This window comes from Notamacropus eugenii, chromosome 4, assembly GCF_028372415.1.
Source record: "Notamacropus eugenii isolate mMacEug1 chromosome 4, mMacEug1.pri_v2, whole genome shotgun sequence".
NCBI classification, from domain to species: domain Eukaryota; kingdom Metazoa; phylum Chordata; class Mammalia; order Diprotodontia; family Macropodidae; genus Notamacropus; species Notamacropus eugenii.
Window position 1 is genome coordinate 431,805,901 of NC_092875.1, and position 25,976 is coordinate 431,831,876.

Genomic DNA, 25,976 nt, shown 5'->3' on the forward strand with positions numbered 1-25,976 from the left:
TTCCAGGAAGCCCAGAGGCTTTTTGGGTGGTTCATGTTCACAAAAGGGGAAGGAAATGTTTTCTCTTCTGGGCAGGCCCTGGTTATTTAGTGATAGTTCTTTAAAAAGGTCAAGGGGAGGCAGTGTGCTAAGCTGCCTCCAAGTGTTACCTCTTCTTTTCTCCTACATCCTTTATTTCATCTTAGGAATGGTGGAAAAGGGGAAGGACTATCCACTTCCCAAGCAGTAATTTTGTGAAGCTTCCGCTCAGGTCCACTCTATTTTTATTGTTGGAGCCTGCTGCTAGGAGTGAGGTGGTACAGGAGATAGAGCCGTGGGCCCACAGTCAGGAAGACCCTTACTAATTGTGTGACTCTTGGTAAGTTACTTTTCTCTGCTTGCCTCAGTTTCCTCATCTGCAAAATGGAGTTAATAACAACTCTGCTTCACAGAGTTGCTGTGAAAATCAAATGAGATAGTATTCATAAAACACTTAGCACAATGCCTGGTACATAGAAGAAGCTATCGAAATGCTTATTTCTCTACCCTTCCCCTTTTCTCAACACCATGAATAAGCATGAAGAATCTGAACTTGAATTAAGAAAAATATTTTTCTTTTCTTCTACCCTAAAGTTTTTGGTTTAGTTTGTTTTGAGAAGGGGCTACATCTATGTAATTCATTTTTCTTAGTTCAACTAATACATTCAAACTTCAGTAGCTTAAAAAAAATACCCAGAACTTCTGATTAAGATTTTAGAAGCACAGTTTTCCCAATCAGTAAAGAAAGCAGTGCTGAAAAATAAATGAAGAGTCTGGGGTGAATGGATTATTGAATTAAGCTGGTCATTTCCATAGTAGAATGGGTTCTTGTTATAATGCTTTGCAAAAAAACCCCCAAAAAACCTTTTATCCACATTATCTCAGTTGACAACAATCCTGTGAAGAAAGACAAGTATCATTTTGATTTGTTTCTCTTTATTTTTTTAAAGAGGAAAAAACAAGAGTTTTGATAATTTAAGGAAGTTGCTTAAAGTTATATGAACAAAAAGAGGCAGAGACAAAGCAAGGAAATAAGCTTTCATTTATTGCTTACTATGAGCCTTGACAAGAATCTAGTTCTTCTGTCTTTTAGTCCAGTATAATCCCCTAGACCAGAAAAGGGGAACCCATGGCTTCAAGGCTACATGTGGCCATCTAGATCCTCAAGTGCAGCCCTTTGAAATGGAACTTCACAGATTCAGAGGGCTGTACTTGAGGACCTAGATTTATTCTGTGAAGTTTGGATTCAAAGGGCTGCACTTGAGGACTTGGAGGGTCATACGTGGCCTTGAGGCCCCAGGTTCGCCATCCCTGCCCTGGACTCTGAGTGACTGGGGTGTTTCTTTCCCTCAAATTTATTACAATTCTCAATGTCATTCCTAAACCAAAAACTCTTCAAAGAATTAATAAGTATTCATTTCATGCTTCCACCAATATTGACCTGGGAATCTTCTAGAAGATGAACATAAACCTTTCCAGACTATAAAGGACAGTTTTTGGGCCCCAAGTTCTTAAAATAGTTGATGAAGAGTCTGGGGTGAATGGATTATTGAATTAAGCTGGTCATTTCCATAGTAGAGTGGGTTCTTGTATATGGCGCTCTCTGATTTTACAACTAACCTAAATTCTGTTTTTATAATGATTGATTTGATTACAAAAAGTCATTCTTACAAGAAGATGGGGGTCCTAAGTTTAAGCCTCGTGTCTTTCAACTACTGCATTTGCCCAAAGTACTTTAAAACTAGGTCTGAATAACAATAACTATTTCCCCAAAATAGTTTTAATAACTAATTGTCCAGTGGTGAGTGTGTAGAAAGGAAAGGAAATGATTCACCAGTGGGAATAGCTGTGCCCATTAGCCACAGGAGAAAAGTAAACAGGACTTTCATGGAACTATTCGCATTTATATTTTTTTAAAGAAAATTTTGCAGTGAGTATTATTTAGCATCAGTTCAACTCAACTGTGAACAGCTAACATATGAATCACATCTAGAGCCAGAACCAGCACCAAAGTAAGCTAAATAGTGATAAACTTATCGGCAAATGAAGAATGAAATTAATCTTTAGCAGTGAGTTAATACAACAAACACTTATTAAGCACTTTCTATATGCAAGCTATGCTAAAACAGAAATATCCAGTGTCCTTCTAAGGGGATAATGCAAAATTTTCAAAAATTTCTAAAAACATAATTCTCTTTAGTTATACATATGTATATATGTATAAGTTCACTTTCACATATATGCATATGCTACATGGGTCTTTTTTGGAAAGGTTTGTAAAAACAAGTAATAATATGGTCTCAAAAAATCCTATCCCTTCCCTTTCCCCCATGCTGGTAAGCACATGTTTAATTAATAGAGAAAATTCCAAAATTATTTGGTTTTGCCACTTTGGGTTAAGGGTCAATCATCAAGAATGGGTCAAGGAGGAAAAAGCAATTATTGAACATAGCCTGCTAAATCTGGGAAACGTAAGCTCAATTTTCCATTCCATTGATCCAATAATTCTAAGTAATCTAGTAATGCCAATTTATTGAAGGATTTATCATCCATTTCAGGATTTCTTGAGAAGAATGTGACACCAAAATTGTTATTCTTGAGATGCATATAGTGTGACTTTCTCTGAGGTTCTCCACCTTAACTTGGTGAGCCAAGAAAGGATAACAGAGTATTAAAAACCTATAAGTATTACTGATTTCGGATTTAATTCCCAGCCTTGTTCTCAAAGAGATGCCATTTGTTGTTTTAATTCTGTCCAAACCAAGGGTGTATTCTTTAACCCACAGACATAAAGAACTTACATTAAACTGGGTCGGTGCCACTGGGTAGTTCTGTTGTTGTGGTTGACGTAGTAAGTTCTGCCTAAATTGTCAACTTTCTCTTCCCAACCAGGTGGCAGGGGAGGTGGAGGAAGTTCTTCCTGGTGCTGAGAAGCGGAGTCATTTGAATCAACAACTTCCCATCCATGCTGTAAAATAAAGTGGAATGGGTGATTAAAAGGTTAATTTTATTTTTGCTTCTAGGATAAGAAAGCAACAGCTTAAACACAAACACACACACAAAATCCACAATTCAGACAACTGTCTAAAAATAATACCTGATGTTTTTATACAAATCCAATTTTAAAGAAGCTATTAAGAATAATCAGCCAGTAAACAAGCTTTTATTAAGTGCTTACTAAGTGTTAGGCACTGTGCTACGCACTGGAGATACAAAGAAAGGAACAATCATGGGTCCTGCCCTCACAGAACTCATATCCTAATAGCATACGAATAACTATGTGCAAACAAAATATGTGGTGTAAGTGGAAGAAAATTCAGAGGGAATGCATTAGCGGCAAAGAAGATGAAAACAGGTAGAAGGTGGGACATAAGCAGAGTCTTGAAAGAAGCTGGGAAAAATTGGAGGTGAATGTGAGAAGAGAGAACATTCCAGGTGTGGAATGAAAGAAAGGGGCAGTAAATAGATGGAGTGTTATGTCTGAAGAAAAGTAAGAAGGCTAATATTAGTGGAGAGGAATAAAGTGTAAGAACACTGAAAAGGCTGGGAAGAGTTTGAAATGCAAAACTGAGCATTATATATTTGACCCTTCAAATAATGAATAGGAGGAGGAAAGAGAACGAATATTTACATAGTGCCTACTAAGGGCTTTACAATTATTTTTTCATTTGACCGTCACAACTCTGAGAGGTAGGTGCTGTTATTATTCCCATTTTATAACTGAGGAAACTGAGGTCAACAGAGGTGAATTGACTTGCCTAGGGTCACACAACTAGTTATGTGAAGACTCAGGTCTTCCTGACTCTGGGCCCAGGATTCTATCTACTACATCACCTAGCTACCTTGATCAGAGGGGGTGATAGTCAGCCAGTCAACCATTTAGGTAGGCAAATGGAGGAAAGACTGAAGTGGGTAGACTGTAGTAGGTCAAGCAGCAGGTGATAAAGGTCTGCACTATGGTGGTTGTGTGAGTATAAAGAAAGAACTTGTACTTAGGAAAGATGTTAAGGCAAAAATGACAAGACTTGGCAACAAACTGGCTATGAAGGGTGAGTTGGAGTGAAGAGTCAAGAGTGAAACTGAAATTAACAGCTTGAGTGAGTCAGAAGATGGCAAAGTCCTCCATATCAATAGAGAAGTTCAGAAGGAAGGCTTTGAAGGGAAAAATACTGAGTTCTGTGTGGGCATGTTGAGTTTGAGATGCCTGTGGGGAATCTAGTTTGAGATGTCCAAAAGACAATTTGTGATGTAGGACTAGAACTTTGGAGAGAGACTAGAGCTGGAGATATAGATCTAGGAGTCATCTGGATAGAGAAGATATGATGAGATGGACAAGATGGAGAAGAGAGGAGGGCCATGAATGGATCCTTGGCAGACACTCATAGTAAATGTGGTATAAGTGGAAGATAATTCAGAGGGAAGGGATTAGTCATGAAGAAGATGAGAGAAGATGAGGGAGAGAAGGCCTCCTGTAGAATGTGTGATGTGAGCAGAGTCTTGAAGGAAGCTGGAGAGAATAGGAGCTGAATGTAGAAAGGGAGACCATTCCAGGTATGGGGATGCCCATGGAGATCCAGCAAAGGAGACTAAGAAAGTCAAAGAGCAGAGTCCCACAAACCTAAAAAGGATAGATTTTCAGAAGAACGGAGTAATCAACCATATCAATACTGAAGATCAATCAAGGAGGATGAGGATGAAGGAAAAGACCATTTTATCTGGCAATTAAGAGGACATTGGTAATCTTGCGGAGGGCAGTTTCAGTTGAATGATGATGAATCCACAAACCATATTATGGACAGTTTAGAAAAAAGTGGATTTCTCAAGGAGTTTAGCAAATAAGGAAGGGTAAGAGATATATGATGGAAGTTAGGGTTTTTAATGATGGAGAAGTGTGTTTGAAAGCAACATTAAGAATCAAGTAGAGAAAGATTAAAAATGAGTGAGATTATGAAGATGAGAGAGAAGGGCAATCTGTTGGAGAAGATGGGATGGAATGGGATCAAAGCTGTGTTTAGATGGGATTGCCTTGGCAAAAAAGATCAACATGAAAGACAGAGGTAAAGGGGAGGTAGACATCTAAATGATGTGAGAAGAGAAGAACGAACTGAGAAGAAGAAAACCTTGATTCATACCTCTCAAGAAAACAAAAACAGCCCATTGGCTGGAATAACGAATGGAAGTTTGATTAGGATGGACTGGAGAGATGAGAATGTATGAATAGCTCCTGCGGTGAGTGGGATGATAAATTGAAAGAGGTGGAAAAACAATTGTCTTGCTGAAGTGAGGACCTGGTTGAGATTACGAAACATAAATTTGTAGTAATTTTAGAACTAAAAGGAACCATAGGAATTATCTAATCTACTTCCTTCATTTTATAGGAAAGAACAGTGACTTTCTTGACCTCACACAGCCAGCAAGGGGCAGGGCTAAGGCAAGATCACAGATATTCTGATATACTTACTTATCTCAACAAAATATGATTTTAATAAATTGCTACAGACTCTGAAGGCCATCCCAAAAGAGAAGTGCCAGAAATGTTTTCAGTAATAACAGCTTCATTAGAATAAGTGGAGTAATAATAAGAAGAATCGTCCAAAGTGACTATTTTGAAGTATTTTAAAGCAATTGTATGTTGTTGTTTAAAAAATTATTCTCACTATTTTATTGTCGCACCTTGGGTATGACTTTTCCTTTGAAGGCCTACATTTCATTAAAACTTTACTAATACGACACTCATGGGTTGGTTTTATGATAAATATATATTCTAACATTTTCAAATGATGAATGAAGTGGTGAATAAGACTCCCATTTTGCAGATGTCAGTGACTTGCCTGAAATCTAATTGTGGGTTAAAATAGATTGGTGGGTTAAAATGAAGGCCAGGAATGGATGGATCCCAGGCCTCATATTCTTTTTCTCTAGGTAAAGAGCTACCACATTCATGGCTGGTTTCTTAGGGAAATGCTCCCTCCACCCCAACCCTCCACAATTGGCTTCATCCCTGGAACCAGATGTAGATTGGGAACTGATGTTCTTCTCTTTTCATTCTAGTGGCACTGCCTCCGTACAATCAGGATGCCTCGCCTTAGAGCTAAAATTACATTTTATAATACATATTTTCAGCATTAAGTATTCCTTCCCTAATATCCCAGAGTAAAATCACTGTAAAATTATTAATATGTTGGTTACTGCCATCAGACGAGTGGAAGAGTGTAAAAAATTACTGGATTTAAAATAATAAATGAAAATATGCTGACATGCTTATGGTGTCTTGAAATTCAGAGCTGTCTACCACCCACTTGTTCATTTTTCTCTTCATATGCTATACATAGAGATGAAAGTTTGAGAGTGAAATATTGCCCAAAACTTGGCTTTTCAGTCTGAGGGATCTGTTAACATGCCCATAACACATTATTCACACAATACAACAGCTGCACACAAATGGCTGCCCAAGTAATACTTAGGCCTTGATTAACATCCACTGTCAGAAGCAGAGGAATACGCACCTCACAAAACAGAACTGAGTCTTTTCAAGATGTAAAAGTACAGAAAAAGGTAACTGCTCTGAGTGGAAAATGGGAATTCATTGGTAGACTCACCCTATTTCCTCATCAAATCCTCTCATTTCCCTTCTACCCTTTTTCTCCCCTCAAAAAAGAAGAAGGAGAAAGAAAAGACCAATTTATCAGGACAGTTAATTCCAAAATGGCCATTTCTAGGGAAAAGTCATCTAATGCATTCTCACATGTAGGTGCCAAATGAAAAAGAAATTTGGGAGAGATTTTTTTAATGCTTCTAGCCACTCCGAATGAATCCCAAGGGTTAAAGGGGATTTTAAAAGGGATAAATCTTCAAGTCATGATGGAATTAAATGAATAGGGTAGCTTTCCAAATTCCTGATAGGGGTGGGAAGGAGCAAAACCTGGGTAATCCTATCTTAAGAAAGAAAGAGAGGAGAGAGGGAGAGGGAGAGAGGAGGAGAGGAGAGAAAGGAAGAAAGAAATTTGTAGTAGAAAAACAATTCAGTTGTTCATGGTAGCTACATCAAAATTTAAAAGATAACTTTATAAAATAAAAGGGCTATTTGGTTTCAAGAAATCATATTCACAGTCAAGATAGCATTTTATTTCTTTTAGACAGAACAGTAAGGAGGTACTAATGAGATAATACATCAAAATGTTTTGCAATTTAAAAAGTTCTCTAAATGTAAGCTAGTCTTAGATTATTATTATCTAATACCATGTGTGATTGGTCACACAATAGCATTATTTGATATAAATGTACATTTTCTTTGATTGTCACAAAAAAATTATTGATTTCATTGACAGCAGCAACTGAGTAAACTCTACAAAGGTTTGAAATCCTGTGACGTCCAAAGGGGCATTGTCCAAACTCAAGACTTAGTCACTTGTTCAGATAGGGCTTATTATGCTTGTATGTTCCCTTTATATCCAGTCCCAATAACAAGCATTTATATGGAACTTGAAGGTTTTAAAAGCACTGTATATGGCTCAGTAGACAGAGTGCTAGGCCTAGAGAAAGGTAGACTCATCTTCTAGCCTCAGATACTAACTAGCTGTCTGATCCTGGGCAAGTCACTTAACCGTGTTTGCCTCAGTTTCCTCATTTGTAAAATGAGCTGGAGAAAGAAATAACAAATCATTCCAATATCTTTGCCAAGGAAATCCCAAATGAGGTCATGAAGCATCAGACACAACTGAAATGAACGTACAACAACACACATATCACTTTATCACTTAACACTTGATCCTAACAACAACTTGTGAAATGGCTGTTATTATCTTCATTTTACAGGTGATGAGACTGAGGCTGGCCGAAGTTTACATACTAAGTGTGTGAAGAAAGGTATGAATTTGGGTCTTCCTGACTCCAAGTCTAGCGCTGAATCTACTGTGCCGCAATTGTGGTAACATAGTGCAACAAAACAATATAAAATCTTACAGAAGCAAGCAATTCTCAAATTTCTTCACCTCCTCTCACCTCTTCTATACTTAACAACACTTCTTATCTTTGTTAGAAGAAAAACATTAGAAGTTTGTGGTAAATACTGACATTTTATCAACAACACAGACCACAATGAACTGTCAAAGATCATCATTACCATGTCTGAACATGGTAGCCACTGTTATTTCCGAAACAGACAAGTGCCAATATATTTGTCTGTATTTCTGAAATGAGGTACTCTGAAGAAACCTTAAATTCACTTTCGCTACTTTATTATTTCTAAACAACAACAGAGAAAACATAAAGCGAAGGGTCTTACCTCTAAATCTTCCCTCTGGTCATTATTTTCTCCATCTTGTCCTCCATTCTTTGGCATATATGCCATTTTCAATCGTAAGAAGCCTTTTACCCGGGATTTATGACTACATCATAGGAAGAAAAGACAAGTTACCAAAGGTTTTGGCACAACTGTGTTTTTTGTCGAATATGTTTATTTGTATGAAAGAGTAAAATTTAGATAAACTGAAATCTGAGTACATGTAAAACAACAAAAAGAAGCTCTCACCTTCTTGGTCGGAGGAGGAAATCCTTAAAAGTATAGGGCCGTTCCATGGTTGGGTCTTCAGTCTATAAAAAACATGAGAAGCAAATTAGGCTTGAAAATTGACAGCCTTTATATTTTTGATCTATTAAAGAAGATCGTGAATTTTCTCATTATAAAACATGATTGGTTTCCTTACATTTAGAAACACCAGCCAAGATCTCACCAGGAGACTACCTAGGGTAGATCTATTAGTATCGTCACTGACATCACCTGCTTGAAGCCCTAACATTAATTCCAATAGTAGACATTAGACGAAGACACAATGAATAAATTAACGTACATAAACTTCCAGTTGCAATACAGATTTCAATATAACATAGCTGATAAACTTCAACATTTTAGTGGCCAATAACAAACCATCCTACCTAGCTGTGAATAAAGCTACTTCAGATAACTTCCAACTTCCCAATTTCTACTGATGTCAGTAATACCCTTCCTGTTATTGAGGTTTGAAAACTTAAGCATAGCCCCTTTCCCTCAGACCTCACTTCCAATCAGTTGCTAAATCTTATCAGTTGTACACAAATTTGGGTCTGTCCCCAACTTACAATACCTCTCATTTATAATACTTCCATCTTATTCAGGTGCTCATCACCTCTTGCCTTAGACCAATATAATTGCCTCCTAACTATTCTTTTCCTATTTCTAATATCTTTCATCTCCAATCCATCCACCACACAGCTCTCAAAATAATCTTCCTAATGCTTAAGTCTGACCATGTCACTCTATAGAAAGAGATGGCAATGTCACCATACCCAAGCAAATGGTTTCATGAATGACTCTAACCAACAAAATGTATGACCCAGGAGACAATCTTTTGGTAATGAGCCTCTAACGTTGAGGTAAACTATTCTTTTGACAATCACTGGATCTATACACAAACTTTTCTGTTTAATAGAAGAACCAATTCGAGGTGATACTCCATGGGAATAGACAGCCTCTGAGAAGCAAGAATCATCCATGTTCCATGAAGAAACATCAAAAAGTAGGATGTTAGTCAAGGCTTCTCCAACACTAAAAGGAAAAAATGTTATTTAACAAGAATTCAAAATGGTTTTCTCAGAATCTGAGCAAAACAACTTGAGCAAAAAAAAAAAATACATCAGGAACAAATGAGGAGCTAGCATACAAAATAATATAAATATTCAACTTTTTTATTAGGTTAACATCTTTCTTTTATTCCTTTGCTAGAACTTGATTAGAACATAATATGCAACCAACCGTACTAAGTTTTTCCTGTTTACTTAAATTAATTCTGTGGGAGAGCTGAGAAATAGAGGTATATGGTAGCATAATAGAATTATAAAGCTTTAAATGATCCTAGAGATTACAGAGATCGCTTCTCTCATACAGATCAATTCTCTCATTTTCTCTCAGGCAACTGAAGTCCAAGGACGTCAAATGACGTACATTTGAGGGTCATTAGTATTAACACAATTGCCAGGGGATAATGGCAAAGCTTGGAGCAGTGAGCAAGGCCAGCACTATGGTAAGAAAAGCATCCGGCCTCTTCCATCTCTACTGGGCTGCACTGCCATGATGGGCAGTACATGATGGGACATTTAAAGTTTAACATGGAGAATGAAACTCAGTGCTAACAGTTAATAGCCTGGCCACTACTGTGAAACCTCTGTGGCAGATTTCAGTCTTTTGTGAACAGTGATTCAGACCCAGTAGACTCTGGGATTCCAGAAGGGTGCATCTGAATTGCCAAAAGCTTAAAGATTTCTCTTTATGTCCTACTAGTAACAGTGATCATTTCTCTGAATTATCTCTAATGGTACAATGACCCTTAGGAAGGTATTAAGAGGGCCAAGAGGACTCTGTTAGACCGAGGGCTGCAGCTAAAAACTGCGGTTGGCAATAAATCTACTATACTGTAGTCATCGTATCTAAGTCTAACATGCTGTGTTTATTTCCGTCTCTGTGGGCATCTGTCTTGTATACTGTGGCTGTGCTGGGTAGCTACTGGCTGGAGGGGTCAGCTTTCTGGCAAAAAGACCTTTCGAGACAGCCAAGGGTTGTATTTTTGATATAGCAACTGAGACTCTGAGGCCTCATCAACTTTGGGGTATGTTTGGGAGCCCCAGACATGACACACAGTAGCAAGGCAAGTATTAGACCCTAGCCTACTAGTTTCCACTCCAGCCTAGTACTCTTTTTTGTTTATTGTAAATATCGACCTCCCAGTTTCCATATTCTTTTCTGCCTCCTCTACTTTGCTTTTGAAACTCAAGTGGTTCACAACATAAATCCTGTCCTCTAGGCTTTGCAGACTCTTATGAGATGCTAAACATATGATTAAGAACCCCTCATTACTACCACCCCCACCCCAAAAGACAAGACATGTTACAAAGATATCTCATTGGAGTGGAGAAATAAAAGGTCAAGTTTTTAAAAAATAAATTTTAATTTATATCTCTTATTTTTACATAACTTAAGTCGTTAAGATTTTTTCCTGTACAAAGTCATAGCTTCTGTATATCTTTCAACAAATGAAACATCATCTAAAAGAAGTGAACCCGAGGGAAAGTAAAATAAGGAGAAATGTGGGACCTATTTCTGGCATTATCAGATTTCACTGAGGGAAGGTAGCTTACTAAAGTGGAAAAAAATTTGAATTTGTGCAGAGAGGACCTGGGTTCTGCTTCAGGGTTCTTGTTTTGCTACTCCTTACCTGAATGACTCTGGGCAAGTCTCTTAACCTCTCTAAAATATCCCATTTTTCTCACAGGTAAAAGAGATTGGACCATATGACTGCTCAGACTCCTTACACTCTTAATCTATCCTCTGATATTGCAAGAATAAATGTGTCAATAAATAAAAATAAAATTGAAAACTGTCTCAAATTTATTAATAAATTAATTTCTTAATGAAGAAAAAAGATCACCTCCTATTTCAACTGTGTATTACTGCTTTTTAGGAAAATAGAGTAAATTTTCATGTGGATGAATCTTTTCCCTGCCCAGATCATTGGAGCTCAGTTCATGTATAGGTAAAACTTCAGATTTCAATTCATTTTCATCTACTGGTGAAATACCAGAATGAAATCTCAAGTAATGGTATGTAAGGGATAGCAGAGTATCTAATTAGTCCCAGGTCCCCAGTGATTAGTATAGGAGGCTAAAGAAGAGCCCATGCAACCCACCACGGAGATGCCAAAGTGCTTACTACTCAGCATTCTTCCACAAAAAAGAATCTGTTCCCATGTGAACCCATTAAGATGTGGGAATGCCTTGGCCCACTTGTATTTCTGAAAAGCTTCTTTGGGCTAGTGAGTTTATAACTGTAAATATGATTCAACTGGAAAGTTTCATTATGAAAAATGGCACTATAGAGTTTTACGTTGCAAATTCTGATACCCAGAGCTAACTCCACCAATGGGCTACTAGAATTTCTATGACAGATTATTTTGGTGTCTGATCAGGAGAGAAAAAGATATTACTTAACTGTTATTTGTGAAAAGGAGATGATTTGAAATCTTAGGATTATTCTTTTTAAAAACACAAAATAGGATTTTTAAATTAATAAAAATAATTCCCAATATTGAATTTTGATCTGTTGTCTTACAGAATGCTTTAAATAACTTATTACATTGCTAGATTATCCACTGAGGGTGGGGAAGATTTTTTTATCATGCAAGAAGTTAAAAGTCAATCTTTCTTGAAATAATTTGTTCTTTTTAAAATTTCAGTAGTAGCCAACTTGGTAGAAATGTCATACAGAAGGCTATGAAATGTCATAAATAAAGTGGTGTGCTGAGTACCCAAATGGGCTCAATATAGATAACTCTGGGAGACTCTATGAGGACACAGACAAAAGGTACTCAGAAAAGAGGACAACTTTTCCATCACGGTGAAAGACTTTAGCCCAGAGGTAAGCAAGGGATAGCTTCTAATCTAGATGAAACAGAATTTATAAACACTGATGTACATTCAGTACATTAAACAACGCAATTTAAGAAGAAAATGATCCCCTGAAACATACATATATATATATATATATACCTTTCTCAGTGTTTCTTCATATTTTGAATGAAGATTAAGACTAGAGACTGGCAATAAGATAGAATGAAAACCAACAATAAAAAAGGTGATAATTTGGAAGCATTTATGGGTTTTTATTTGGGGATTATTTTTCTTTTCTAAGAAGAGCAGGGATTTGAACTGAGGCAAATGTACACTAACATCATTTAGAATTTTTATTTTTCTCTTCTTCAGAGACTACTAGATGCACTCTTGATATATGAGCAACTTAGGTCAATCAAGCATTCCTAAATGAATATAGGCTTAGGCGGCTTTCTTCATGTCTTCTTTCCATACAACCCTATTTCCACATCCCTCCCTTGTTCCTAGTAGCACCTTCCTTTTCTGACTTTCCCCCCCAAATCTGATGTTCCTAACAAAAGATGTTCTCCATTTCCATCTTCTCCTTATAGAATTTCAGGATTCCGTCCAAACTCAGTCTCAATTGCTACCTCCTGTGGAGAGCTTTCTTATATTTTTCATCTTTTACTCCAGAGGTTCTTAAACTTCTTTGTGTCATAGACTACTTCTGGTAGATCTGGTAGAGCCCTATGGACTCCTACTCAGAATAATATTTAATATACGTAAGAGTATTAAGAAAATCAATTATGCTGAAATAGTTACCAAAATTAAAAAAAAAAAAAAGGTTCACCGATTCTCCTGCAGGTTAAAAATCCCTCTTCTAGCACCTTCTCCTATAAGGGTACCTGACATTTGATGTGCATATGTCTTCTGTACACCTACTTGTGTACGTTTTTCCTATATCTTTCCTTGAGAGAGGACCAGGAGATTTTTGCTTTTGTCTCTATATTCCCAATACATAGACACACTTAATAAATGTGGGTAAATTGACTGATAGCTAAATATTCCCAACTAAATCCATGAACCTAGTCTAGCTGCACAGCCCCAGTATGCTGGTACTCGTCAAGAGGACAGCTTGAACAATCTAAATTATATTACTCTTACTGCAAACTAATCCATAGCAAAAAAGATTTCATGTTTGTTTATGAAATCCTTCATGAATATCTTACTCTGATGTTTCATCATAGTTAGGCCAGTGGGATATAAATTTTGCTGGGCTTAATGGAGAGATAAAGGCTTTGAAGAAGCCTGTCCTCTAAGAACCAATCTCAGCAAGGAGGAGCTCATCACTAGAGGGCTATTTTTTTTAAAGCTATGACAAAACTCATTAAAGACCATCATCTAAGCCTAAGGCATGGAAGGGCTGCAACTAGTATTGGGGGAAAGAAATATCCACCCTGATAAAATCATAGATCTTTTAAAGCGTATCACTGAAACATGCAGCAGTCTGATGAAGTCCTTCTCAGAATAATGTTTCCAAATGCAGAAAATGAACTATATAGGATTACAAAGGAAACCAATCATAATGAAACATGGCTAGCAAATTTTTTGTTTGAAAAAAATAAGTTAACAGAGCCCAAGTTAAGAAGTTCTGTCTACAATCCTATGAATGTATACAGATTTTGATCAATTAAATTTACATCTCACATTGTAGTCCCAAGGTTATAAATACTGCATATTAAAACAGGTACATACAAATTAGGCCTTTAAAATAATGAGACATTTTCCTATAGAATGTCTCATTTTACAGCCATCACTCAAAGAGGTATGTCTGTGTCTAAAAAAAAATCACATTCGAAAGCACATGTACCCCTTGTGTGCTTGTATCTGAGAGCTGTGTTGCTTGAAAAGAACCATCTATTTGAAACCTTTCTTTCTCAACAGGGCCTCTTAGTAGGGTTTTTGCTATCAGATTCCTTTCAGATACTTTAGAAGCCTTCATAGGTAGCAGCCATTCTGCATGTTCAGCCTGGTTAAAAGAGCTTCAGAAGGTCAACCAAGTAGCTAAGTTCTCATTAGCTGTTTTAAAACTGTTTCATTAGTGGAAAATCTATTCCACCCACACCTACTTGTCATTGCAAATGAAGCAAACTATAACCAAGTAGAGATTGAGTGGTGATGTTAAAAGGCAACAACCATTACCTTCCCAAAGCAATGACTTTTTTTGTATTATCCTATACTCTTTATTATATAAACTATCATTTTGTATTGCAAGTAGGATGGAGAATAGGACAAGTAGGAAGTCACAAGTGGGAAGGAGACTAGAATTCGAGATGCCATCTCTTTCATTAAGATCTTCCTGTCCTCTCTCATAGAACCTATGGGTGGTATCTGTTACCTCTATCCAGACTCAACTGCTATACCTCTTAATCAGGTTGAGAGCAGTGACTTCTATAGCACTAATCTCTGTTCATGCCCTAAGCTATGATTACTAACACTGCCTGGAAAATTCCTCCGTACAATAGAGAGGCTCCAATTTCTGAAACTAATCTCAAGAGAAAGAAAAAAATGAGATGTATACTTCCAGTCTAATTTGCGTAAAGGTAGGTATTTTATGATGTCTCCCCATCCCCCAGTTTCTTGGGAATCAAGGGAGAGGTTACTAAAAATGGGACAATAATAAAGAACAAAGAGCAGGGACACAGAACAGCCTGTCTAGAAATTTAGAAGAGCAGTAAAAAAAAAAAAAATGGACTGGAATTTTGGAAGTAACTGATATTGACAAGCCAAACTTCTATTTACAGCTGAGATTTCTCTTACCTTTCTAAAATGGTTGTGACTGTCTGATTCTTTCTCTCATCCTACCCTCCATTCCTCACTAAAGTATAAGAAATATTTCCCTAAAATTCAGACAATTTATCAAAGGGACTCGTTAAAAACTTTTTTCCATCATATAAAACACAGATCAGTTAAAACCTCCTTACCGGGAGATGACTAAGAGGAACGTCCACCTGTCCAAGGAAGTCGTCCCTTGTCTGTCAATAAAGCAGAGAAAGAGCATTGAGTTTGTAAGTCATGTATTGAAGAAAAAGCACTATTTCAACATTTCAAAAGGAGGATATAAAAAAAAAAAAGGGAGGGAAGAATCAAAATCAGATGTACCTGTATTGCTATAGGGCAGGTGATAAGATGCAAATAGGATTGAATACAAATATTCCAACAATTCCAAGGCACATTTATAACTGATTTCCAAACTTTTGAAATTACATTTGGTGTTTGTCACCACATAATATGCCACTGAACCCTTGGGTTGGCATTGAGAGAAATGGGATGAATCTTAGGATGGACTGATTCAGGACTATGTCAAGTTGGATAGGAAGTTAGAATTGGACCTGTTGAAAAATCTTGAAATATTTGCTTTGTAGCTGGACCCATGATTTCATTGGTATAGGTGAAGGAAGTACCACTGGTGAAAGATTTTCTCTATTAGTGTACATCAACATCCTTCTCTGTAACGACAACTTTACAGTGTCTTTGAGGGACTGAGAGGTTAAGTGATTAACCACCAAGGTGACACAGGCAGGATGTGTTAGAACTGGGACTTGAACCCAAGTCTTCTTTATTCCAAAATAACTTTTAGAGCAGCCACTACACTACAGAAGGTTCAAAATATGATCCTTTTCTAAGAGCTCCAAAGGGCATAAAGTGACAAAAACATGCCCAAATCCCAATCCAGCTGCTATTTTCCCCAGCTCTTAAGGTCAAGATTTCTACATATTCTAGGGATGCTTGCTCAATTCGCCCATCTTCCCTCTCTGCCCATGCCACCATTCCATGTTATATTGCAGATAGAAGAGAGAATTTGCAAGAGCAAATAAAACAGGGAGAGAGACAGACAGACAGAGACAAAGACAGAGAGAAAGAGACACGGAGAAAGATTGGAGGGCCCCATGATTCCATCACTATGGGGAACTCCAAAGGTGAAAAGTCCCTCCACTTATCCAGATGGAGAATTATTCTGTAAATTACAATCTTATAAGACTGTCTGGAGCACATAACTCGTCCATGGGTACACAACTATAACATGTCAGAGGCAGGACTTAGATCAAGGTATTTATGATTCTGGGACTAGCTTTTTACCCACTATATCACACTCTTTTGAACAGTATATGTACATGTATGTATGTGTGTGTGTGTGTGTGTATATTTCCCCCTGAAATTAAAGTGAATTTAAAATAATATAATTTTAAGGATATTTTACATTCCTCGTAACTATACCAATAGAGATACATAGGGTAAATGGAAAAAAACGTTCTACAAAACTGGTTTAGGAATCACTGACTTGTGTATCAGATTAATATGCTTCACTTGTGTTGCCTAGCAGCCAGTACAGTACTGGATAATATAATAAATATAATATAGTACAGTGTAATATAATATAAATCAAGCATATTCATATGATTTATTCAGATTTATAAATCATATAATTACCAATTATATAATGTGCATACACATTATAGAAGTTATCTCCATTGGTCTGAAAGATCTAAAAATATCCTTAATATTAAATTATTTTAATTCACTTTAGTTTTAGGAGGGCATGATATATTAAATAGAAAGCTGGTCTCAGGGTCATGAAGACTCCAGTCCAAGCACTGTCTCTGAGACTTATCACTATGTGACTTTGGGCAAGTCTGAACTGACCCTGTCAGTCCACCCAGAGCCCTCTGGTACTAGATGGTGCAGAACTAAAGTTGCTCACACTGATGAAATCAGGGGTCCAGTCCCTAAGCATACATACAAAGACAGACACATGCACATAGAGGCCCTCCATATCCATCAAAACGCAGACTTAATCTCTCTTTTGTTGATCTGAAATATATAAAGGCCCAGAGATATTCTGCTATTGGCCACAGTCACACAGTCTGCATGTATCAGAGGTGAGACTTCAGTCCAGGCAACAGAATTAAAACTAGTACTCAGAAGTCCTGACTCCCTGCTCCAGCATTTTTGTTTCCCCAATAAACTATGCTTCACCTTGAAAATCTCTCACTTGGAGAATATAAACATGTTCTGTTCAAATTATGCTGGAAGGACTTTCCGTCAAATGGCCCGTTGACTTACACTGATCCTCTCCCATTAAAAACAAGAAGAAAAAAAAGTAAGCCAAGTATGAGGAAGATTTTTAAGAAAATTTGCTTCAGGTTAAAAAACAGGAACACGTGTCTTGTTCTTATGGACCCATCAAAGCTGTGGAAACAAAGTGGCTTTTTTTTAACGCCTAAATGATGATAGAAACCTGATGTTATCAGTTTTCCAATGTGGAGGAGGAAATATATCAACCCATTCTGATTCCTTTTGAAGAGATATTAAATTTCCTTTATATCATCAGATTTATTCCTGGCAACAATGAAGACGAATGCTGTCTTTTATGATAAAATAGAAGACTCTGCCTAGACTTAGTAATCATATTCCCCAAAGAAATGTAGCAGAACAGACTCACAGCAGCAAACATAACTTAATAAATTTGGTGATCACAATATGGATATTAACATCAGCAGGTTATATTTATGTAGAATTTTCATGTTATCTCATTTGATTCTCAGCTTTGTGGAAGTGGGCACCACATTGTTGTTTCCATTTTACAGATGGAGAAACTGAGAACCAGAGAGGTTACACAGGCTTAACCCAGTTATACAGTTAGCAAGCAATGGAGTTGGTAACCACATCAGTCTTCTGCTTCCAAGTTCTGATGTCTTCCCATGGTAGCCTAGATTAGGCTAGTTAAATAATGTGCAGTTGTTAACAAAGATTAGTATCCATTTATTTTCCCAATAAGAGGGCACTGGTATAATTTTCATTTCACACATAAAAGCTCCACTTTAGGATATATAATCAATCTTTATGGAAGTATTAATTCATGGACATGAATCAAACTTACATACAAATACACGGCTTATCCAATGCACCTCCCTCTCCCTCTCGACTTCTTTAGGATACATTAAAATGATGGATAAGTCTTTTGAGACAATCAGCATTTAAATAACACTTCCCAGAATGGGAGGAAATACTATTTAACAAAGCATGGCACTTGAAATAAGCATGAGCTTAGCTTTTCCAGGGGACCCATTTAGACCATGGTCACAGCCACATTTGCCAAGATGTTGGCATGCCTCTCATTCAAGAACTACATAGCTAAGGAAGCTTTGAAAACTATGCAGCCGGGTAGACTGAGCAGCGACTCTGAGTGACCCTTTCCAAGTTTGAAATCTAAAGATAACAAACTCACGTTCTCCAAGTTTTGATTTCTAATTCCACTAGTCTTTTTTTTTTTTTTTAAGGAGATTGATTGGTCAACAAATCCATAGAATTACAAGGCAATGGTCTAAGGAAAATCTCACTTGAATAATCATGGCATTTTAAAATTCAATTCACTTCTACAAATAATATTGAGGACATGAAAACCTCTCCATAACCTGGCATCAGAGAAGCAAAACTGCACATGTTCTAGGCCCAGGAAAACCACCCATGTTCAGAATTACCTGAGATATCCAAAGAAAACAGTAGTTAATGGTAACACTGTTTTTATATTCAGGAGGGCAAAAGCAGTTGGAATCTTTTATTCAAATGTACTAACCTTCAGTATCTTTTTAATATTCAGGTACATTTTAAGTACACTAACAATTGGCAAGCTAGATAAGAATACACACATGGGTTGGGAGATACAAATCTTTTATTATGTGGGTGGCATTTTCAAGCTTTTTGTGTTTACCTATTCCTGCCTCCCTGTGGAGAAAGGGACGCAGTCTGGCCCATTGTCTCTCAGGCACTCGTCTCAAAACTGGTTTTCCTATACAGTTATCAGCAAAAAACTAATTATTTTTACATTTAAATTGAGCATGCATCTCCAATATGTATATATTTACTTATCAAGTACACACAGTAAAAGTGGATTAATAATTACGTGCATTATAAAACCTACCAAAAATAGAAATTTTAAAGTAATTTGATCATGAGTCAATAGGAAACTACTAGATTTTATTGAGTATGGGAGTGATATAATGTTGTAAAGGCTAGGATACTTATAGAACCTGGAGTTATCCCCTCAACTTCCATGACACTAGGTAGGATGGTTTTCAGCAAAGAAATTATTGAGCATACCTGGGGTAGTTTAAGCTAAACTCGTCTCCAGGTAGATTGGTCTAAGAGCCAAATGTGGTCCCCTTTGGTCCATAATATATAATAGAGTTTAACGAGATCTTTAATGCATATTACAATCCATCCATTCCTACTCATCTTGGGTGACTTACTTTGTACCACCCAATAAAAAGGTGGGTGTGGAGTTATGATTCACTGATCATTGCTTGCATGCTGAGGTCAATCACCAAGCTACAAGGTGCTTTGCAGAGATGGGTAGGGGGTAGATTTTATTGATGGTATCTACAAACCTAGAGCTATGGGTTCCCATGTAGCATTTAGGCTATAAATACCCTAAGGGGGTAAGAAAGGGGAAGGTTGGGAATATGCACAGCAGAGGGAAAAGGCAGAAAGAGTGAGTTTGGGGGGTGGGGTTCAGAGGGGTATGGGTAAGTAGGAGATAAGCCCCATAACTGGCTATTGAAGGAAGGGTAGAATTTGACCCAATTTCCAATCCTCTAAATTACTGATCTCACACCCATTGGTATTAGGCCGTTGGCTCTGACTTTGGAGACTAAAGTCAGAGGACAAGGTCAAAGTCCTCAACCTGGCACTTGAGCCCCTCAGTGATCTGACCACAAAGTCTATCTTTTCAGTCTCATCTCTCATTACCACTCTTACATAAACCTTCTTCTCCTGCCAAAATAATCTACTCTATAACATGACAGTCGTGTTACTTATATTACCTTCCTGACCCACTTGAACAAATATTTCTTAGGTACCTACCAGGAACAAAGCTGTGGTAGGAGTTGGCATAAATATAAAAATGAAAATATAACTATCTTGATTATTAAGGCACTTGAAGAGGTGGTTACAGCACGCATGCAGAAAAGTAAACACAAGGTAATTTGAGGAAGGAGAAAGCACAAGGGAAAAAAAAAGGAATCAGAAAAGGCTGAAAGGAAGATATAGCACCTGAATTTAAACTAATCTGAGGAGTCTAAGAGGCAAGAATAAGGAGGAAGAAATTGCATATGGAGGAAACAGTTGTATGGGGGAAGGAATATGGACAACAAGATGACCACGGAATAGTAAGCAGTCAGTTTGACTAGGACACAAAGGGGAGTAAAGTGACATGAGCCAGAAAGGTAGCCTGGAGTCAGATGGTTAAGGGCTTGAAATTCCAGGGTGAAGAGTCTGTGTTTTAAAGGCAACAGGAAGTCACTAAAGACTTTTGAGAAAGGGAGAAGCATGTTTAGGCCTGTGCTTTGGGAAGATTATTCCAAAAGCTGAGTAAACATAGATTGGGAGATGGAGAGACTAGAAACGGGGAGACCAGTTAGGAAGATGCTGCGACAGCCAAAGTAATAACTACAGCAATGATCAAATGAGTAGAAAGAAGGACCAAGGCAGGTATTTCCAGTAGAACTGAAAGCACTTGGTACATGAAACGGCTATGGACTTTGATGGAGTAAGGGATAAATGAGGCAGAGACGACTAAACTCACAAAACTGAGTGGCTAGAAGTGTCATGATATCCCCATCAGCTTGGTATTTTGATAAACTGAGCTTCAGATGCTGATGAGAGAGAGTTAAGAGATTTCCAGCAAGCAGCTGGTAAGGGGGGACTGGAATTCAGGATTGAGGGTGAGGCTTGAGATAAAGACTTGGGAGTCATTTGTATAGATAGACTAATTGGCTAAATGGAAGCTGATGACTTCAAGGAGAGAGTGGGTAAAGAGAGGGGAAAGAAGAGCACAGGACAGAACTTCAGGGAAAACCACAGTTAGGGGACTGGAGATGGACAATCATCCAAAAGGGAGGACAAAGAGGAAAGAGGAAAGTAGGTAGGAGATCAGAGAGAACAGGGTCATGGCAGCCAAGGAAGAAGAATTTACTGGGGAAGACAAGGCAATAGTCAATAAGGATAGAAACAGTAGAGAGGTTGAGGAAGATGAAGACTGAGGAAAGGATTTCAGATTTAGTTATTAAGTGATCCTTGGCAACCATATAGAGGACAATATTAAGAAAGTGGTAGATGAGAAGTCAGAGTATAGGGGATTAAGAATTAAGTAGGAAGTGAAGCTAGAGAAAATCTGCAAAAACGAATTCCCTACGATTAAATGAATGAGGCTCAATTAATAAATAAATTAATAGATCTTAAAAAATTAAATGAGGATTTTCTTTTTAAAATGGATTAAGTAGCCTGAGCATTATTTGTAGGCAGTGGATTTAAAATAATAGGATTGTTTAAGGAAAATATTTTGTGACCCTTAGAGCACTATAGAAATGTGATTTAGTATTCTCTATACATTCAAACTTTTGCTTTCATGGTCTCTTCATTTTTTGTCCATGCTTTAAGTTTGCCTAGGTTCAGCTTCCTTCTTCTTTTTCCCATCTATTTTAATCTATTTTTCAAGGCTCAGCTCAAGTACTTGCCTTCTCCATGACGGTTCCCCTGGCCATACCAAAGATTTTTCCCTATTCTGAATTCCTAGACTATGTCACTTACTCTATGTACTACTCATTTGAGATTACTCTCTATTGTTAATTATCTTCATCTACGATTTAATTCAACAAATAAGAAAGGGAAAGTTCATTATGGTTAAGGAATGAAACCTGTGCACCTTTGTGTCTTCCAGAGGCTAGCAATATCTTGGCAGGAGGAGGCACTCAGTTGATCAACTGCCTAATCTCTAAGATTAGTATCATAAAATATTTGCAGTCCCATGAAGTCCTTACGGAACAAGGTATTTGTGAGGAACCAAATATCCCCAGATAATTCTACCCTCTGTCCTATCTCTCCTCAAAATAAATCAGAGTTCCCATACTGAGTGAAACTTGACACAGAAGCTTGTGTAGTAATTTTCAATTAATACAGGGACATGGGGAAGAATAGGACTCATGGGGTGCCACAAGAACAATATGGCAAAGTAGTGTGGGAAAAAGTGGGAAAACAGTCTTTGAGTGGAAGAATTGAATTCAAGCCAGTTACACAAATATTTACTAAGTGCCTTCTCCATGCAATGTTAATGAACTCCAGAGGTATCTGAGATGATATGTATTTGATCTGATCTTAATTACTCCCATCATGACTGCTACTGCTGCTGTTGTTGTGTACATATTACTAGAAAGAATCATCTATAATGAGACTTGCTCTCTATCAACAATACTTTCTCGTTCATCTCTTAACTGATTACCACATAACTACAAAAATTAATCCTTACCTATTATGAATGAAAAGAGCTGTAAATGTGTTACTCAAACAAATAACTCCATTGGAACCCTAAGAGTAAAGTTGGGGTTAAAGTTGTAGGAGTCTTACAGGAGTGACTCCTTCATATCATTACTATTTGATGTTGTTCATTCTTTGTTTTCCAAGGCTTGTTTGTGAATTCAATTTAAGTGAGGCAGAGCTGCACAAACTTGTTGGCCTCACTCTCTCTTTCAGAGTCATTGAAGTTTAGTGGCAAGACAAAAGTCAAAGTGATTGGAAATGGTCAGGGTTGCAGTGGATTACCTTGGCATCTTTGATGTCTGACCAAACTCTTAAGTGGTCCACAGAGCCTGCTTCTATCTAAAACTAAGAGTAAGCGTGGCCCATAATTGGGATGAACTAAAAGCCTTCACAATGAGACCAGGGGTGAAGCAAGGATGTCCTTTATCATCGCTATTACAAATTTTTTTTTTGACTAGAAATGCTAGTAACAGGACAAGAAAGTAACACTGAAGGAATAAGAGCAGGCAAAGGAAAACAAAACTGTCATTCTTGGCAGACCATATAATTGTATACTTAGAGAACCCCAGATAATCAGCTAAAAAAACTAGCTGAAACAATGAACAACTTTTAGCAAAGCTGAAGGATATAAAATAAATTCACATAAATAATCGTCCTTTCTTCCTAATAACAACAAAATCCAGTAAGAAGACAGAAATTTCATTTAAAATAACTGCAGACGATATAAAAATGAATTAGATGGAAGCAATTTGGATCCAACTTGCACTGAATTTGTCTCTAAAGGGAAACGCTAAAGTGAGATTCTAATAAACTTCCTCTTTTGGAAGGAGAAGTCAGTTTAAGTCCCTGAAAATGCAGAGTTCCCTGGTGTGCATTCCCTCTTTTAAGTTCTTAATGCCCTGAATACCTATATAGTACTGGCCTCGGAATCAGGAAGATCTTTGGGCAAGTCACTTATCCTATGCCTGCCTGTATAAAATGTGGACAATAACACCTAGCCCCCAGGGCTGTTTAGAGGATAACATTAAATGGTATTTGTAAAGTGCTTTGTAACTCAAAGCACTCTATAAATGTTGTAGTTATTGCTGATATCACTATCAGAGCTAGATGAGGTATTTCTTCCTTCGGAAGGCTGATTCACATCCCATCTACAGGAGAATAAAAATAAACTCAGCCTTATGCAAAGCATAAATTATGTTCATGTGTCAGGAAGAGCCTTTAAAAACTATAATTACTGGTGAAAGAAAGAAATCAGGAAGAATATCCTTAGTCTGGACAGTGTAAGGACAATCCAGTTCCAACCATCCTTATTAGCCAACCAAAAGTTTGAATACTTCTTTGACTCACTCTCTAGAATCGAAACTTAACTGAAGTTAAGTTAGTTGGTTGTTCACGCTCAGAGGACGAAACTGACCTCATTATGTTGCAGTCAAGGTATGGCATGCCCTGACTATGGCTGATCAGACCAAGTTTAACCTTTACATAGAAACAGATATAAATCAAGTTTAACCTTTACATAGAAACAGATATAAATGTATATGTACATGAATGCAGACTCCTGGCCCATACTTGGCGGAGAAAACTGGGTCTCAGAACAACTTGAAGACTCATTCCTTTCTGGTTGTTGGATTTCTTACTGCTGTACAACACATGAAACACATATTCCTCTCAGTCTCATATGACAGCTAAGAGAGCTTCACACCACACATAGTTGGCTACATTATTTTGAAAACAAACTTCAAATTCATACTTGGGTATATTATTCCCATTTGGAAACCAAATCAAGTTCATTAAATTCCTTGAGGCATACTATAGCTACTAAAGAAATAACATCAGAGCTGCTGTATAATGTTCTCTGCATTCCAGTTTTTAAGAATTTCTAAAGTAGCTCATGATGGTATAATCTTACTACTAAAATTAAAAACAGCAAATTCCTTTTCTGATTGCATCGAAGGCGATTCTTGCATAATTAAAATAAAGTTGTTTACAAAATTAACTGAGGCAACTAAGTTATTCAGAATGCCAATAGTGAGTTGATCATGTATAGAACAAGAAATGGACAATACCAGCTGCCCTAAACAGGTGCTTTACAAGTGAGTAGGGGAATGGAGTGGGTTGAAAGATTCATGTTTCAAAACAGTCCATTGTTGCCAAAACTACTGCACTCATACCCACTGCAAAATATTTGTGTCAAAAGCATCTGAATGGCCACAGTAACCTTAATTCCCTTAATACACTTTCAACAACAGAAGACAGCATCTTGCAATACTTCCTTCCACAGTCTCTACAAAATTCTCATTGTGATTATGAGTATTTCTTAAGTTGTCTAAGGATCATAGGTTAAATGACTCGCTTAGGGTAAAATAGTAGTGTCAGAAGTAGGAAATAAACCAGGTTTTCCTGACTCTAAGTCACTCTATGCACTACATCTCAAGATCTCTGTTTATAAGACAAAGAGAATTTCATTCTGAGGTATATCAAGGGGGTTTGGAAGTAGTAGTAACTGAGTTCAGTTGACTATCTGACTGATTATTTTTCCGTTCAGTCACTTCCAGTGGTGTCTGATTCTTTGTAAACCTGTTTGGGGTTTTCTTGGTAGAGATTCTGGAATGGTTTGACATTTCCTTTTCCAGTTCATTTTATAGATGAGGAAACTGGCTAACAGAGGGGTTAGGTGACTTGTCCAGGGTCACACAGTCAGTGAGTGTCAGAGGCTGGATTTGAACTCAAGAAGATGAGTCTTCCTGACTCCAGGCCCAGAACTCTGTCTGTTGTGTCATCTAGCTGGTTATTTGATTGATCGTTGTTGTTTAATTATTTCAATTGCATCTGACTCTTTATGACCCTTTTCTGGGGTTTTCTTTCTTGGCAAAGAACTAGAGTGGTTTGCAATTTCCTTAATTTTACAAATGAAGAAGTTGAGGCAAACAGGGTTGAATGACGTGCCCAGGGTCACACAGTTAGTAAGTGTCTGAGGTCATATTTGAACTTGGTCCAGGGCCTGGAATCTTATCCACTGTGCCACCTAATACACATACTTAAAAATACATTTCCTTATAAAAATATATACATCCTTAAATCAACGAGGGCAGTAAAAATAGCTCCAGTCCCAGAGAAAACATCCTTTTGCCATACTATTGCACCTGAGAGAATGGAATGGAAGGACTGAGAAAAAAGATACTTCTCCT

The 25,976-nt window shown here is 37.3% G+C and overlaps 1 protein-coding gene across 9 annotated transcripts in view; it reads right to left on the minus strand.

The window, feature by feature from the left end:
- NEDD4L (NEDD4 like E3 ubiquitin protein ligase) overlaps positions 1-25,976 on the minus strand; it is a 461,142-nt gene that overhangs the window by 91,915 nt on the left and 343,251 nt on the right. For all 9 annotated transcript variants that reach the window (XM_072605955.1, XM_072605952.1, XM_072605954.1 and 6 more), the window contains 4 exons: positions 15,399-15,449; positions 8,549-8,610; positions 8,303-8,405; positions 2,820-2,986 (listed from right to left, as the gene is read on the minus strand). In XM_072605955.1, the coding sequence (XP_072462056.1) occupies positions 2,820-2,986; positions 8,303-8,405; positions 8,549-8,610; positions 15,399-15,449 (383 nt within the window). The remainder of the gene's footprint in view (positions 1-2,819; positions 2,987-8,302; positions 8,406-8,548; positions 8,611-15,398; positions 15,450-25,976) is intronic.